Here is a 15,713-nt window from a genome sequence, read left to right as displayed (position 1 = left end):
TTTTAGAAGTTCTCCAGGTGATTCTAATGTGCTGCACAGGCTGAGAACTACTGGTTTCAGAAGGTCCTGCCCTGAGGGCACCTTCTGCAAGACACCTGGCTGCAGGGACGGGCTTCTCTGACTGGGCTGTCGGCTCCCTGCCCGGCACAAGAGCAGCCTGGAGGAGCGGCACGTGGGGGAGGTGGTTTGATAGGACATCTGGGCATCTGGGGCACCGAGTGCTGCTCTGGCTAGATGGACCCAATGTTTGGGTCCCTGGGTGAGTGGGACCGAGTGAGGAAGGCAGGAGGGCAATGAGGAGAACCCAGGAGGGGTGAGGGCAGTGAGAGCTTCCTTCTTGCTTGTGCCCGGGGTCAACCCGCATCTCAGAGGCCTGCCCACTGGACTGCAGGCTCCACGAGGTGAGGCAGGCTGAACTTGTTGTGCATTTCTGAAACCCCAGTGCCGAGAAAGGCGCCTGGCATGGGCGCTCAAGAGATCTTTGTCCAACGAACATTCTCTCCATAAGCTTGGGCTTGTGCAGCTATAGCCAAAAGGAGGGGGGGGCCCCTAACTGGCCTGCACGCTGGAGCTATGTCTGCTGGGTTGCCCCTTCCCAGGAAGCCCATAGGCAGGGGCCTGCTCTTTCTCTATCATACACCTTCCCTTCTCCCCCTGCCCCCCAATAGTATGTAGGTCACCCAGAAATGCAGTTTGGAATAAAGGCACTTAGGTCCACAGGTAAGGAACCTAAAAGAAGTTAGCTGGCAAAGAATTTGCTTCATACTAAATGGTTTTCCATTCTTGAAAAATGCCCCGCTTGTTTGTGCCTCTGGGCCTTTTCATATGTTGATTTCTCAGGCTAGACTGCTCTGTCAGCCCCTCACCCTTCTGCCCTTCTGCCAGGAAACTCCTACTTATCCTTCAGATCTCAGCTCAGTTATCATTGCCTCTGGGGAGCCCTCCCTGATTCTTCCTAGCAGGCTGGGATCACTGCCCCACCTATGTGAGCCCACAACACCCAGGGTTGTCATTGTCCCTGTCCTTGTCACTCTGCCCTGGGCAAGAGGCTTTGCCTGTCCTGTCCACCAGTGAATCCCCATTGCCAGCACAGTGTGCGACATATAATGGTTGAACGCATATTTCCTAGAGAAAAGAATGAATGAGCTATACGTGGGGGCTACTGCTTGCAGTGAGAGCTAGGCAGGAGTTGTGCATAGAACCCTCTGTGCAGAGCTGGTCAGGATCCCCCCAAGCTGAGTGTTGTCCTTGATGATGCTTTAGGGGAGGTGGCAGGACTGCTGTGATCTGGGGCATCCCAGCTGTTCTCGAAAGAATCCGAGCTTGTGGGCATGTTGGGGTCCTTCCAAGGGCTGGGTGGGGTGGGGCGCACCTGCAGGGAGATGTTGGCCTGGGGCCGGACCTTGGCGGAGGCCAATTCCACATAGGAGTCCTTGCCCACAAAGTTGACGGTGATGAGCTTCTCGCACCTCGGGCCCACGAAGCCTGGGGGGCAGCGGCAGGTGGGCTCCTGCTGCACCACGATGCACTGGGCCCCGTTCTGGCACTCGTACTGGTCACAGGGGCTGGTCTGCAGCAGGACCATGGGTGGGGGGTGCTCACAGAAGAGCCCGCTGGAAGGCGGGTAGAGGGGAACAGGGGGAGAAGAGACAATCAGTTATTTAGGCAAAAGAACCGCCGGCAGAGAGGGAGGAGTGAGATGGGAACTGAGACTAATTCCAGCCCTCTCACTGACTGGGGCAAGCCATCTTCCTTCTCTAAGCCTCAGTTCCCCATTTAAAATAATGGGGTTGGACTAGGGTGCAGGTCCCCAAATTTCAGTGTCATCAGAATCGCCTGGGATGAGTTTGTTAAAAGTGTAGATTCACCCATCCACGGACGAGAGGATAAACAAGATGTACTATATACATACGATGGAACATTATTCAGCTTTAAAAAGGAAGGACGTTCTGACACACGCTACGACATGGAGGAACCTGGAGGATAGTATGCTAAGTGAAATAAGCCAGACACAAAAGGACAAATGCTGTATGATTCCATTCATACAAGTATCAAGAGTGGTCAGATTCATAGAGACAGAAAGTAGAATGGTTGTTGCCAGGGGAGGGGTGAACAGGGAATTATTGTTTAGTGGGTACAGAGTTTTGGTCTTGCAAGATGGAAAGAGTTCTGAAGATGGATGGTTGCACAACAATGTGAGTGTACTTAATGTCAGTGAACTGTACACTTAAAAATGCTTCAGATGGTAAATTTTATGTTATAAGTATTTTACCACAATTAAGAACAATTTTTAAAAGTGCAGATTCCCAGACACTTCTCCCCATGCCCCCTAATTCAGAAGCTCTGGAGTGGGGCTCATGAACTTTTATTTTCTGGTGCAGATGGTCTCGATCAGGATTTGGAACCACTGGCCTCGAGAACTCATGGTTCCTTCCAGACTCACATTCTCAGAGTCTGTAACCAAGGCTCATTGGCACAGTTGGATTTATGCCATCCAATGAGTATTGGCATACATGGAACTGTCCACCGGCCTGACTCCCCTTAAGTGTGGTCCCTGCCTCCCCTCCTGTCCCCCCACACTCTTCCCTTCCACTTAGTGTGAGAGCCAGAACTGGAACCCAAGCCCCTCCTTCCACATACCCCACAGACATCTCCAGACCACTTGGCCAGTGCCTGTCATCTCCCCTTTCTCTTTTGGCTTCACTGATTCCAGTGACTGACCCCAAACCCTCCCATCCACCTCCAACTTTCTACCATTGGGGCACCATAATGTTTTTGTTCTCCAGCCTAGAAAGAAGACTCCTGCCAGTGTGGCCACGTGGCTACCCCTCCCCTGCAAGCTGGCCTCCAAGATGGTGGCATCTTCCATTAGATGGAATCATGCCCAAGTTTGACATTATGTGAGCTGGGCCTGCAGTCCACCTGCTGTGTGCTTGTCCTGAGTAGCTCTTCTCATCTATGACATGGGGTCAATGACAACTGCTTTGGGACTTGGAAGAGCTAAAGAAGGTGTGGGGAATAAAGGCACCATGCAGACCCTGGGCTAGGGCTGCTTGGGCCTGGGTCTCCGCCCTGGCCACTTTAGCCCACCAGTCCCTGGCCCGCTACCCCCTGGTGTTGGGCCCAGGCTGGCTCCTTCCTGAGGGGCCCCTCTGCCATACCTGAAGCCCTGGGGGCAGATGCACGTGTAGCCATTGACCGCGTCCATGCACTGGGCCCCGTGGTGACACCTGTGGGCTGTGCAGTCATCATTGTCCACCTCACAGAGCTTCCCACTGTAGCCGGGGAGACATTCGCACCTGGAACACAGCAGAGCAAGGCTGTTCCCTGGGCCCGGCCAGCTTCCAGGTGGCCTCCCCTCTCTCCTCTATCTACCCATGTTCGTAAGTCCACCTCAAGTCTCACGGGCTCTGAGGAGTCTGGCCCCATAGTCAGTTTCAGTGGCCATCCACAGCCTTTGGTCCCTGAAAGCTGATATTTGCCTGCTTCACGTGGGGGAGTCTTATTTTCAGGAGCCAGGCCGAGGAGCAGAGGGTGGGACTCACATAGATTTTGGATCTTCCACTGTCTACATGGAATTGACATTCAATGTAGTCCTCCTTTGTGCCAGTACTGTGCTAAGCACCTTTCACTGAGCGCCTCATTGAGACCCCCTGGCTCCCTGTGACAGAGGTCTGCCCCCTTCATTACGAGGAGGAAGCTAGGGCTCTGAGAGGGAAGTGACATCCCCAAGGCCCTCATAGCATATGAAATTTCGTTTACATTTACTGTGTGTCAGACCTCATTCTCAGTGTATCAGCCACTCATTACCTCTCTGTTTTACTTTCTCCACCTTTAAATGCAACTGATGACAAATATCTCCACCTCTTACGGTCGTTTTAAAAATTAAGTGATAGGCTCTGCAGTGCACTAGATAAACATTGAGTAAATAGTATGATACATAGGTGATGATAATGATGATGAAGAAATCATGCTGTTCACACTCCCTTTGATTCTTTTTATTGCTTGTTCATTTTTTCCCAGAGATTCAGGCTGGGATAAGAAGGGTGAAACCCTCTTCCTTAATAAAGGCTGCATGCTGCCCACCCTTCCCTAAGCAGCAACAGTGACAGCAGCTCTGCCCCTGTTCCTGCTGGCCAGGTTTAGACCCGGCCAGAAAAGCTGCTGTGGCTGAAACTTGTCCTCCCCAGTGTGGGCCCGAGATATGCATCTCTGGGCTCCTCTGTCTAGGGTGACACTGTCCCCAAGTCCCAGCAAGAAACAGACCCCAAGGTACCACATTACTCACAGGGGCTTAGGCACAGCCACAGGCACATACGAACACACACGCTTCCTCGCTCTTCTGCCTCCTGCAGGGCCTGGAGCCTGTGCACTTCTGGGCCCACCAGCTGAATGCTACTGGGCCGAGTATACATAATAACCACAGCCTGTCCAAGTCAGAGAGGAAGGTGGCAGGGAAGCAAGGGAGGAGGTGGAGAGGGAAGCAAGACCACTGAATACTTATGGGACAAAGGAGCCTGACTAGAGAAACTTCAGGACAAAGGATGGTCCTGCTTCCTCCCTCCCCTCACTCTTCCCCCTTTAGGAGTGGAGAGAAGTAGGCTAGAATCACAAGTCAATCCTGGCAGTGTTGGGCTTGGCAGAGCATGGTGTGTGCTGTGGATTCATGGCTAGGTAAGACACTCGGAGGGTGGGGTGTTCCTGGAGAGGGACGAGCTCTAGAATCTGAGGATTTCCTGGGTCTGCATTCAAAAACTGTGAAATCTGCTAAGATCTGACCTGTTCACCTTACTTATTTGATGGGTTAATTTGAAATACGTGGCTTACTGCTGCACCAGGTGTAAACTTTCACATCGTAGCCCACATTCCACCCTAAGTCTTTTAAACAGAGATGAGGAATGCCTTTGTTGGGGGCACGTGCTCAACATACTGCAGCCCAGACCTCTGCTAGTGTTAAACCTGGCACCAGCAGACATTTGTATTTGCGTCTCCTGAATTCTGAGAAGTACCTGCAGAGCAAGGCAAGCTGTATGAGCTTCTCCAAGGCACCAATAGCTGCTCAATACTTACAGGGTAAAATCCAGCCTTTTAGGCATGGAGTTCAAGGCTATTGACGAGGTCTTCATGAGGAACAGGGAAGCTGTGCTCACTCGCAGGCTAAGCAGTGGAGGTCTGAAGGCAAATGTGTTTACATCCTTCTTCTTTTCAATGCTACAGCCCTCTCGATACCAGCGCTTCTCAAACAAAACACCCAGGGATCTTGTTAAAGTGCAGCTTCTGATTTAGGGAGTTTGGATGGGGCCGAGAATTAGCATCCCTAATAAGCTCCCATGTGATGCTGATGCTGCTGGTTCATGGACCTCACTTCCAATATCAAGAATCTACACAGCTTCTTCATCTGCTAAAGAGAAGCATCTGCTGGTATAACCTGCATTCCCTATAGTTTTCAAACCTTTTGCCTTCATCTTTCTTCTAAAGTGTAAGGCTTGTGCAATTCTGATACTTAACTGACCTATTGATTCCGGACAAGGGAGGGGTAGCCAAGTGACACCCTTGGTGCCAGGACATCAGGAGTCTCTGGATTTAGCCAAGGAACCAGTCAGGCCTGGACTGACTCGCAGTCCCACCCCTTTCTGTGTACGTGCGCATCGGCAGCTCGCTTCACCTCACTGCGCCTTGGCCCCCACGCAGAAAGTGGACAAGCTTCCACATCCTAAGATTGTTGAGCGTTAAATGAGATGATGCACTGTGCTTGACAGAATAAGTTCTCAGTGCACATCAGTCACTGTGGTCTTTGTTTTCGTTATTATGATTTTCAGGGATTATGCACAGTGTTCACCATTATTTTCAGGGCTTCAGGCAGTATTATTTTGGTGTTTGTATAACGGATAGTGATAGAGTGCTACCTGTCCTGTTGAGTTGAGGCCTCATTAGAACAGCATACAGGGAACTCTCCAAGGATAAACATCTGCGAACTTGGGCAGAGGTGGCACTGACTGCATGTCTCTTTTGTGAATGTCACGTAGCCTGCCTTGGGATATGAGTTGTTATGGTGATGGGAGGGGGATAAAATTATAAAATGTTGCGCTGGGAGAAGGGATTTTTGATTTAAATGCATTTTAATAAAAAAAACCAACACTACACTATTGAACCGACTTGTAGACCTCCTCAAGATTCTAGGAGACACTGTGCATAAATATATTCTCTCAAGATTTTGAAAGCTAGATTGGTTTCTTTCTTTTCTTTATTGTCCTAGAACTAAAGAGGTCTTGGTTACAGCAGAGTGAGGTTTCGAGGGACAAGTAACAGAGGATCGTGATCTCTGGCCCCGTTTTAAGTCTCTGGTCTTAACTCCCTGGCGTGCCAATCCCAGACCTGCACCCTGGACCACTTCTGACCAGTCTTCGTAGTCGCTGTGCTCTTTCCGGCCAGCATCCTCTGGGCTTGCTGTCCACTAGCTTGGAGTACCAGTGATCTCCCCCTCTGTGGATATCATGCCCATCTGTCACAGCTCAGAGGCCCAGTCCCCATCACTGCCCCTTCTCAGGCACACCCAAAGCACTGTGCTTGTGAGTCCAGCCTGCTCTGCTTTGGTTTCAGTTTGCATTTAACGCCTCTCTTCCCTCCCCTTTGCCTCTTCCTTAAGCTCTTCCTTCAGTTAAACAGCAGCCCTGAACTGAAGTCGAATTCTGGAGCGGGAAAAGTGGGGGTTCTTGGGAGGCATCCCTTACCCTCATCAACTCAGGTGACTCGACTGCCTGAGCGCCCACCTGGCACATCTCAGAGGGAGGCAGCAGCAGATAAGGCGGATCTGTATGAGGGGGCATGCATGCAAGGATGGAAGCTCCCCTGTTCTCAGCAAAACCAGAGGCCCTAAAGCACCTCTTGTGTTTCCCTTGGTGATGAGCTGTTTGTAGGCTTAGGACGTGAAAACAGAAAGAACACAGAAAAAGACACGCTCATGGCACCCTCTCACCCTCACCTGCTCTAGACTGGTCTCCGCCTGTGGGGCCCTCCCTCCTTTTCGCAGCCCATCCACATTCACCCATCCTTTGAGGCTCACCTCGCCTCCCACCTCCGCAAGTTGGGGCCTTCCCTCCCTGCTCCAGCAGGTTCTTCTCGCCCCTCTCCAGAACCCCCTGCAGCACTCAGGGCCAGAATCAAGGGCCTCAGAAATTCCTTCTTTTCTAAACATTTGTTTTGTGTCAAATTTTCCTCCCCCAGATCCACGCAAGGGCTGTGAGAGGGAGGGATGCAAAAACCTCTTGCAGTCCCACCGCACTCACCCCATGAGCATCTGAGGGACTGATGGGTGGGCTGGGGACAACAACTGGAACCCATAGTTCTTAGATTCTAGGATTCCAAGAGTTTAAAAGTTCAAGTTTTAGGAATTCTATGAATCTAAGAGTCCCCAGTTCTAAGTGCCTAAGATTCTGTGATTGTGTGATGTCATTAGTCTCAGGTTTTCTAAGATCCTGGGTTTCCATGAAGTCCTAAGCTTCGCAGTATCAAATCATAGTCTCAAAAAACCCAGAGTCTGAGAACTCCCTGCCTTATGACCGAGAGCTGGACAGACTCAGTGAGATGACAGGTCCTGGACATCTGGACCTAGAGCATGAGCTTCTGTCCTCCAGAGGCTGGAGATGTCACTGGATGAAAGGCTGGTCAGGATTCTCCTTAAAGACTTGTCAGTACAGGCATTGAACTCCAGACCCACGTCCCTCATGTCTAAGGGTGGCTCTGTAGGGTCACTTCAGGTGCCTTTGCTGAGGGCTCATCTGGGGTCCCTCCAGCTGCTCAGTTTCTGCCTGCTCCCCAAGCCCTGACTCCTTGGTGCTAGAAACTCCCCCATCCCCAGTGTTGGACAGAGCCTGTGGGGAGGAGGGGGAGGTAATTGCATGTGGAAGGCAGTTTTGGGGAAGGGGAGAGTGTTCTTGGTCACAGGGTTGTGGGATGTCCCTACCAATGTCAGAAAAATCCCAGGACTTAAGCGTTTTAGGATTGTTTCCAGAAGAGGCAACAGCATACCTTTCATGAAGGAGGGAGGAGAACGGAGGTGGGGACAGAGCCCAGGAGTGATTTCCCAGGGGCTCTGGAACTGGTGCCTTCTCCTGAGGTGGCCTCTCCATCCACCCTCAGAATTGCTCACGTGCTCCCCTAGTTCCTATGGGCTCTGCTTCCTGCCATGGAGACAGCTCCACCAATGGCTGTGGCTGCTGAACCAGTCAGAGCTCACTACCCCCTCCTCAGCTGCCCAACACACTCAGGGGCATAAGCTGGCAAATTTGCTGGAACCACAGAGGGCAGAGTGCTGTGAAGGCTCCACACGGGGAGGTGATCAAATACCCTTTGGACTCTGCTTCCTCAGTGGGATGGCTCTACGACACTAGTTCTGGAAAGGAGAGAGATGCTGAGCGAGAGAGGGAGGGAGGGAGGGGGAGAGGAGTGAGAGGGGTAAGAGAAAGAGGGGATCTCTCTCTATCTGTCTACAGACAGACACAGAGAGAGAGAGAGAGTGTCCTGGAGACACCCACAGAGAGACAGAGGCACACAAGTAGGGAAAGAGCGAGAGACTGACTGAGAGAATTAGACCATGACCAGTCAGAGACACAGAGAAGCACGTGAAAATGAACAAGCAACAGGCAGAGAGAAAGAGAGGATGTGGAGAGCGCCCCAGAGTCTCTACGTCACACCCAGACTGTCGGAGGCCGAGTCCTCAGGACCCTGTGCTGGGGGCATGAAGCCAAGCCTTACCTGAATCCTTTGTCCAGCGAGATGCACTTGGCCTCATGCTGACAGAGGTTCGTCCCGGGCACGCAGTGGTCAATCACCTCATCGCACAGCTCACCTGGTTGGTGGGCAGAGAACGCGGGCATCAGGGAGGGTACTGGGGGGATACCCAGCCAGGAGGTCAGACACCTCCAGCCCCCGGTCAGGAGGGCGTGGATATCAGGAACTCAGCATTCGCTCTCTTGGTGTATCCTTTCTCCTGTACCTCTGCCTCGGTTTCCCTAGCAGTGACAATGGGAAGATTCCAGGATGTCTCCTGGGTACCGCCATAGCACCATCATTTGGCTGTTTCACTTGATCATTTAGGGGCTGCCACAGCTGAAACCACAGGATGCCAGCCCCTGACCTTGGGCTATGCTTATTTGTTTTTTCGTTCTACACCCATTTATTGAGCACCTCCTGTGTGGTAGGCACTGTGCCAGATGCCAGGACACAACAGTGACCCCGTCCTGTCCTCCCCTATAGCCTAGTGGGGGAGATCTGCAAACAAGCAGGCAATTACAACACAGATGTCAGGGCGATGACAGGGGTAAAGTGTGGAAGCCCAGAGGCTTCCTGAAGGAGCAGACATGGCTTAGCAGCAGGGTCCACCTGTCATAGATAAGTAAGCCCCCTGGATTTTCTCAGAGAAGAAAATATGAAGGGAATTTGAAGCTCTGGTCTCTGGATACATTCCCTTTGAAATTCATAAGCCACAAAATGCCTAACGGGTCATAAATAACCCAGAGATGGCCCTTTCATATAAGCCCTGAAAAGCTCACGCTGCTGGAAGATGTGTTTGGGGAATGCGGGGGTGAGACAGGACGACAGGGGTGAGGTCAGAGGCAGGTGCACCTCTGAGCTGTGAGTTTCCTTAAATTCCTCGCGGTCAAGCGAGGTGGAGCGTGATCTGAGAGAGGAGAACCTCTATCTGTGGAGGTTCTCACTGGGGCTGGGGGTGGGAGCAGGGGCAGAGGGGAGAGGGGACAGGGCAGAGGAAGGTCCTGAGGGCGTCTGGGGACAAATGAATGCAGACACAGCCGCGGAGTCTGCTCCCTGCCGTGGTGGCGACAAGCTGACCCCTATCCCCTCCTTGTTTTGCCACTAGCTTCTCAAGACCACAGAGCACATTGTGTTCTTTATGACACTCTTCCTCTTCCTCGTCTCCTGGAGAGACCCAGAGAGGTAGACAAGCGTCTGTGTGGGACTAGTGACATCTTCTGGGACACAGAAAACCATGACATTCCATTCTCAGGAACAAAGTGTAACTAATCAGAAGTGCATCTCCATCAACTGCAAACACAGCCATGGGGTCCCCACCACCTCAGTAAGCTTTCCTCAGCACCCTCCCACCACCCACTGCCCACCGCAAATTCAGTTCCAGCCCCTCCTCTGCCCCAAAGCCTATTTTGAGCCCCTTTGCCCTCTCCTTCTTAATTGCTGAGATTTTCACTCTCTCTCTTCCGGCACTGAGCAGATTCTTCTGGACCAGTGATTTAAGGCTAACGTTATATGATGATTCCGCTCATCTTAGGTAGACCAGATGCCCTTATGGGCTGAGGGCATACCTTAGGCTTCTTGGTATCTCTAGTAGCTAATTCAGTGCTCTGTATACTGTAGATGCATAATAAGTGTTGCCTGTTGCTAATTTAACTCTTGGCTGTAACTCTACTCTTGCAAGGTGGAAGATGTAGGGCATAAGGGAAGTAGACCCTTAGCAGATTTCCCTGCACTTGTTCCCAGGACAAAACCTTCTCTGGGACCCCTGGAGGCCTAAGATTAAGCAGAATAAGTGGTTTTCTCTTAGTCCCAAGAGTGTGCTTGAGGGGTACCTGGCTATTGGGCCAGAAGCCCAATAAAGGCACAGGATCTCGAGGAGCAATGGGGGCCTTCTCTGCAGGCCTCAGGACGGCTTCTATTCACCTTCCGAGTCTTCCCACTTCCCATCTCATTCTTGACATCAAAGCCAGGTTCCAAGAGGCTGGAGTGTGGGAGTCCTGGGTTGCACTGTCCTCATTTTCATCTTTGCCTTAGGCTAGTATTCCCTTCAGCATGTTTCTCACAACACAAGATCTATGGGTTGGTAATGGCGTTCTGGGACAGGGTAGGAGGGAAGTTTTGAAATCAAATAAGTTTGAGCACTGCTGGGTTAAACAAACTTAAATGGCTTTCTTTAAAGCAGGAATTTTCAGGACCTTTAATATATTAATTTGTATTGTGGAGGTCCACAAAGAGGGTTGTTATTATATGTAGTGCTTCCCAAACTTGTTTGCCCATGGAACCTTTTCCTCAAAGAACTCATGGAATTTATGGAATTCCAGTTTGGGATATGGCACTTAAGTTGATCCTATAACACAGCTGGCTGTGTTTGCACCACTTGGTGGCACTTTGCTTCACAATCTAATGGTATATTTAACTGTCCTCATTAGGGGCTGTTAATATAAGAAATACACATCTTGTGTTTTGGGGGTCGGGGGGTTGTAGAATGGTTATCCTGAGGAAGAACCTTCTGTGGGGAGCCTGCCTTCATTCTCCGGCTGGGTTAGCTTCCTCTTCTGTGATCCCACAACCCCCTGGGCTTTCTGGTGTTATGTTCTCATTCTCCCGAACACATCTCTCTGTCTGCTTGGTGATGAGCTTCTTGTGAGAAGGCACTTTGTCTTACTCATTTTTGTATGCTTAGCTCCTAGCAGAGTATCTGGAAAATGTAGAGTTCCAGAGAAGGTTGACTAGACTTGAACAAAGCATAAACACAATGCAAGTGCCTCTTTGCTGGCCTCAAACACCACAGGCTCTTCAGGGTTTCTAAAGGAGGGGATGGCCATCAACTAAATGACAGACAGCTGAAAGGGCCCTGGGACCCTGTTTCAAAGTGAGAAGGAGCTAGTGATGGGGGGGAGGGGCAAACAAGCAAAGAGATAGGGCCTTTGGGAAGCCCCTCAAGGCACAGCATGGGGTTTTGGGGATTCAAGTCTTTGTCCACAGGGGGAAAGGAGGTGGGGTCCTTGGGAGAAGCTGTGAAATGGTGTTCTTCTGGTGCATGGCACCCCTGCCCCAGTGCCCACACACCATCCACACTCAGGCTTCAGGAGACCTTACCTGTGTAGTTTGGTGGGCAGACACACACATAGTTGTTGATGCCGTCCACACAAGTGGCATTGTTCTCGCAGTCATTGTCCTCGCAGTCGTCTGGGTTGATCTCACACCGCTGCCCCTCAAAGCCAAGAGGGCAGGAGCAGCTTTGGGGATGTGTAGGGTGGGAAGGAGCGGAGGCGGGAGTGGGGGAGTGGGGTGGGTTGGAGTGGCAGAGAGGGAGGTTGGGGGGGAATATAATTAGGTTTCTCTCTGGATGGAGGTCCGAGGCAGCACTTTGGACACATGAGGGCCTGTGCAGGAAGACCCTTAGAGGTCATTTCACCTAGCCCCTGTCTCTAGGCAGTATTCGACCTCCCCTGGCCCTGGATGGCTTCCTTGCCCCGGGGACAGTTCCCACCAGCAGAGCCCCCTTCACCATTCCCCCAGCTGGAAGTGGTTTCCCAGACATAGCTTAAATTCCTCCAGCTGCCTTCTAAACTGCCTTTCCTTCGGCTCTTCTGTGGAGTAGTCTCTCTTGTAGACAAAGAGAGAAACAACATAACAAACGTCCCCCTTTTTGTGACCTTCTACTCGAGGTAGGCTTTCTATCTTTTTGGAGCAGGGGGTAGTGGCCAAGAGCAGGCTCTGCAACAGGCTTTCCTGGGAATGAATTCCGGGTCTGCCACCACCTAGCTATTTGACCTTGGGAAAATTACATAAATTCTCCACATCTCAATTTCCTCGTCTGTTGACTGGGGTATTATTATTTATCCCCAGGGTGGTTGTGGGGATTCAATGATATTATACAAGTAAAGCGCTTAGGAGGGTAACAGCACATGGAAAATGCTCAGAGCGTGTTAGCTGGCTTTGGTTCTAGACAAAACCACCACCTCCTCAGCCTTTCCTCAGGGATGCTCGTTCTCCCTGCCATGTGTTCCTACTACTCTGAGCTCACTCCAGCCTCTGGGGGATGAGGGGGTGGGGTGGGAGGACCCCTCTCCTGCCAAGACTGAGGCTTTCTGGTGAGCTTGGCTTAAAATGCCATAAATCAGCACGAGGCATTTCCACATCTTGTCTCGAGTGTTAAATCTCTTGCATAAAAACCTCCACCCACCTGTCCCTTGCCGGACACAGCTCACATCCCCAGGATTAGGCATGCAAAATCAGTCAGGACAGATAAAGGAGGGGTGAGGGGGCGTCTGGGAGGGTGCGGGTGGGAGGGGAGTCACTGATTAAATGAGCGCTACAGCGAATCTCACTCTGTGCCCAACTGCTACTTGGGTTTGTACCCCATCCAAGAAGGTGGAATTTCAGGCCTCTCTCTGTTTCACAGACTGCTCTGATTTGGGATTTCACTAAACTAACAGGAAGTGGACTTCCGTGTTTCTAGAATCCTACTTACCCTCCTTTCCTCCACAATCTGAAAACCATGTCACGTTTTCTACAAAAGGCCAGGGGGTTCTTGCGTCTGAGCTCTCAAGATACAGAAAAATGATTCTTCCTCCTTTTTTCTGTTAGGGACCCTGGCCATTCATGAAAAAGGCTACTTCTTCAGAGTCAGACAAGGAGTAGGCTTGCAAAGATCTTAAACTATAGTGTTGCCTATTTTCCTGAGATGAGGTCCCCTGGCTCTCCCCAGAGCCCTAGGATTGCATGAAAGTGGGGTAAGGGTGGCTGCCCAAGGGAGCAGGGGCTGCTCATGGAGTGGACACAGGGTAGGAAGGAGGCTAGAGTCGCCCCTGTCCTCACTGGGAACCCTGGGAGGGGGCTGTCAAGGATACTCCAAGAGCACCTCATTAGCTGTGGGGACGTAGGACAGGTCACCTCTCCTGTCTTAGTCCTGTCTGGCCAGCTCTGCCAGCCTTTGCTCTTTTTGTGATCAGACAATTCATCAAGACTGGAGAGACATCTGTATGAAGAGGTAGGTGATGCTTCCAGAATTCTGACTTATATGAGGAGTTATGGGTTGAGCTGTGTTCCCCCAGAAAGATACGTTGAAGTCTTAACCCCCAGTACATCAGAGTGTGACCTTAGTTGGAAACAGGGTCATTGCAGATGTAATTAGTTAATTTAAGATGAGGAGAAAGGTGGGTCCCTAATCCAATATGACTAACGTCCTTATAAGAAGACAGCCATGTAAAGAGACACAAGGCAAAGGCCACGTGACGATGAAGGCAGAGACTTGAGTGAGGCAGCTACGAGCCAAGGAATGCCAGCAACTGCCAGCAACGACCAGAAGCTAAGAAGAGGCAAGGAGGACCCTCCCTTATAGCTTTCAGAGGGACCATGGCCCTGCTGACACCTTAATTTTGGACTTTTGGCTTCCAGAACTGTGAGAGAATACATTCTGTCGTTCCAAGCCACTGGGTCTGTGGTACCTTGTTATGGTAGCCCAGGAAGCTGATACAGGAGGGAATGAGGGGGCAAAGCTTCCCTGACAAGAGTCCCTCCTTTTGCCAACCTCACAGGCACTGCCCTGATAGGGAGAGCTTTCCCGCTCCTTGGAAAGTCCTTGCGAGCTATGCTATCCCCAGTATGTGGACCTCATTGCTGTAACTCTCCACCCTATTTCCCTAATCCTGTAGATCTGGGCCCTTTTCCTTGAAAATTAAGTTCTAAAAATATTTCCAGTTGATCTCAATTTCCTTAACAACTGAGGATGGAAATGAGATGCTTCTGCTCACCCGCACCTCCAGCCGAGAGGGGAGAAATGATCACCTGCAGGGGGAACCCCCGCTCCTCCCTCTCACCAACCCCTCTCTCTTGGCTGGGTGGGCAGAGCCAGGCTTTCACCTTGGAGGTGTGTGTGTTTCCTAGCTGAGGCCGTGTGGCCACCTCCGAGAGGTTTCTCCTCAGCCCTGCTCTCAGTGAGAGGCTAGGAGTGGGTGTTTTGGCTGACTCCAGGCAGGAAAGTGAACTCTGCCTTGAATTTCACTTTTTAAGAGTCAGAGTTTGATGGGGCTGGCCTGGCAGGTGGACACGTGGGCGGACTGAGTTCCATAGGGAGGAGAATGGAGAACCCCGAACCTGATTTCTTTCACAGACCACATGGCAGCCCCCGGCCCGAGTGCCTTTGATAACTGTCTGCAACCTGAGCTCTAAGACGTCCACACACAGCTTGGCATTGGTGCCCCCTCCTTTACCTCTGACCCACTGGCTCACTGGGGCTGCCAAATGAGCCACTTCCCACAGGTCTGCTTTTTCCAAGGCCATGGGCCAGGAAACAGGGCACCTGGAGGCAGCTGGGGAGGGTGGGAAACAGGAAGGAGGCCCGAGGTTTGGCAGAGGCCTAGAAGGCCCACCCAGGACAGGGATGAGGAAGATTTAAGTGGCTTCTCTCCTTTTTTCTTCCAGAGCTCTTAATGCCAGGGAGGAAGGAGGTGGGATTGGAAGACCCAGGGACAAGTGTCAGCTTATGTGACCTAGAGCAAATCAATCTTTGTGCCTCAGTTTCTTCATCTGTTAAATGGGGATAGTACTGACCTGTACTAGATAGGGTCATTGTGAGGATTTAAATGAGATAATACATGATGAGTTAGTGCCTGGTTCATCTGGAGCATGTAATCAATGTCACCAGTTACTGTTTTTTATAACACAGAAAAAAGTGGTGGAAATCCTAGTTTGGCAGGTTTTGGAGCCATTGTCTCATCTTTCTCTGACGTTAGCCAGTAACTGTAGCCTCCCTTAGAATCCTCCTGGCTCTACAGGGGACAGACTCCCCGAATTCAAAGCCCTGGACCAGTGTTTACTAACTGCAAATGTGGGCAGAGGATTTATCCCTTTGATGCCCCAATTTCTTTATCTGTATAACAGGGATAACAGTAGCTCCTCACAGGCCGTGGAGAGCCTTGAGACCATTCACTTAAAGG

General features: G+C 51.2%; 1 protein-coding gene across 1 annotated transcript in view; it reads right to left on the bottom strand.

The window, feature by feature from the left end:
- SLIT3 (slit guidance ligand 3) overlaps window positions 1-15,713 on the bottom strand; it is a 588,267-nt gene that overhangs the window by 21,084 nt on the left and 551,470 nt on the right. The window contains exons 28-31 of the mRNA XM_070517106.1: window positions 11,869-12,008; window positions 8,755-8,848; window positions 3,162-3,299; window positions 1,373-1,613 (exon numbers count right to left, since the gene is read on the bottom strand). Coding sequence (XP_070373207.1) covers window positions 1,373-1,613; window positions 3,162-3,299; window positions 8,755-8,848; window positions 11,869-12,008 — 613 coding nt within the window. The remainder of the gene's footprint in view (window positions 1-1,372; window positions 1,614-3,161; window positions 3,300-8,754; window positions 8,849-11,868; window positions 12,009-15,713) is intronic.

Source organism: Equus asinus, chromosome 9 (assembly GCF_041296235.1).
Source record: "Equus asinus isolate D_3611 breed Donkey chromosome 9, EquAss-T2T_v2, whole genome shotgun sequence".
NCBI classification, from domain to species: domain Eukaryota; kingdom Metazoa; phylum Chordata; class Mammalia; order Perissodactyla; family Equidae; genus Equus; species Equus asinus.
Note: the sequence above shows the minus strand (reverse complement) of the source record. Positions and strands in the feature narration are given on the sequence as shown.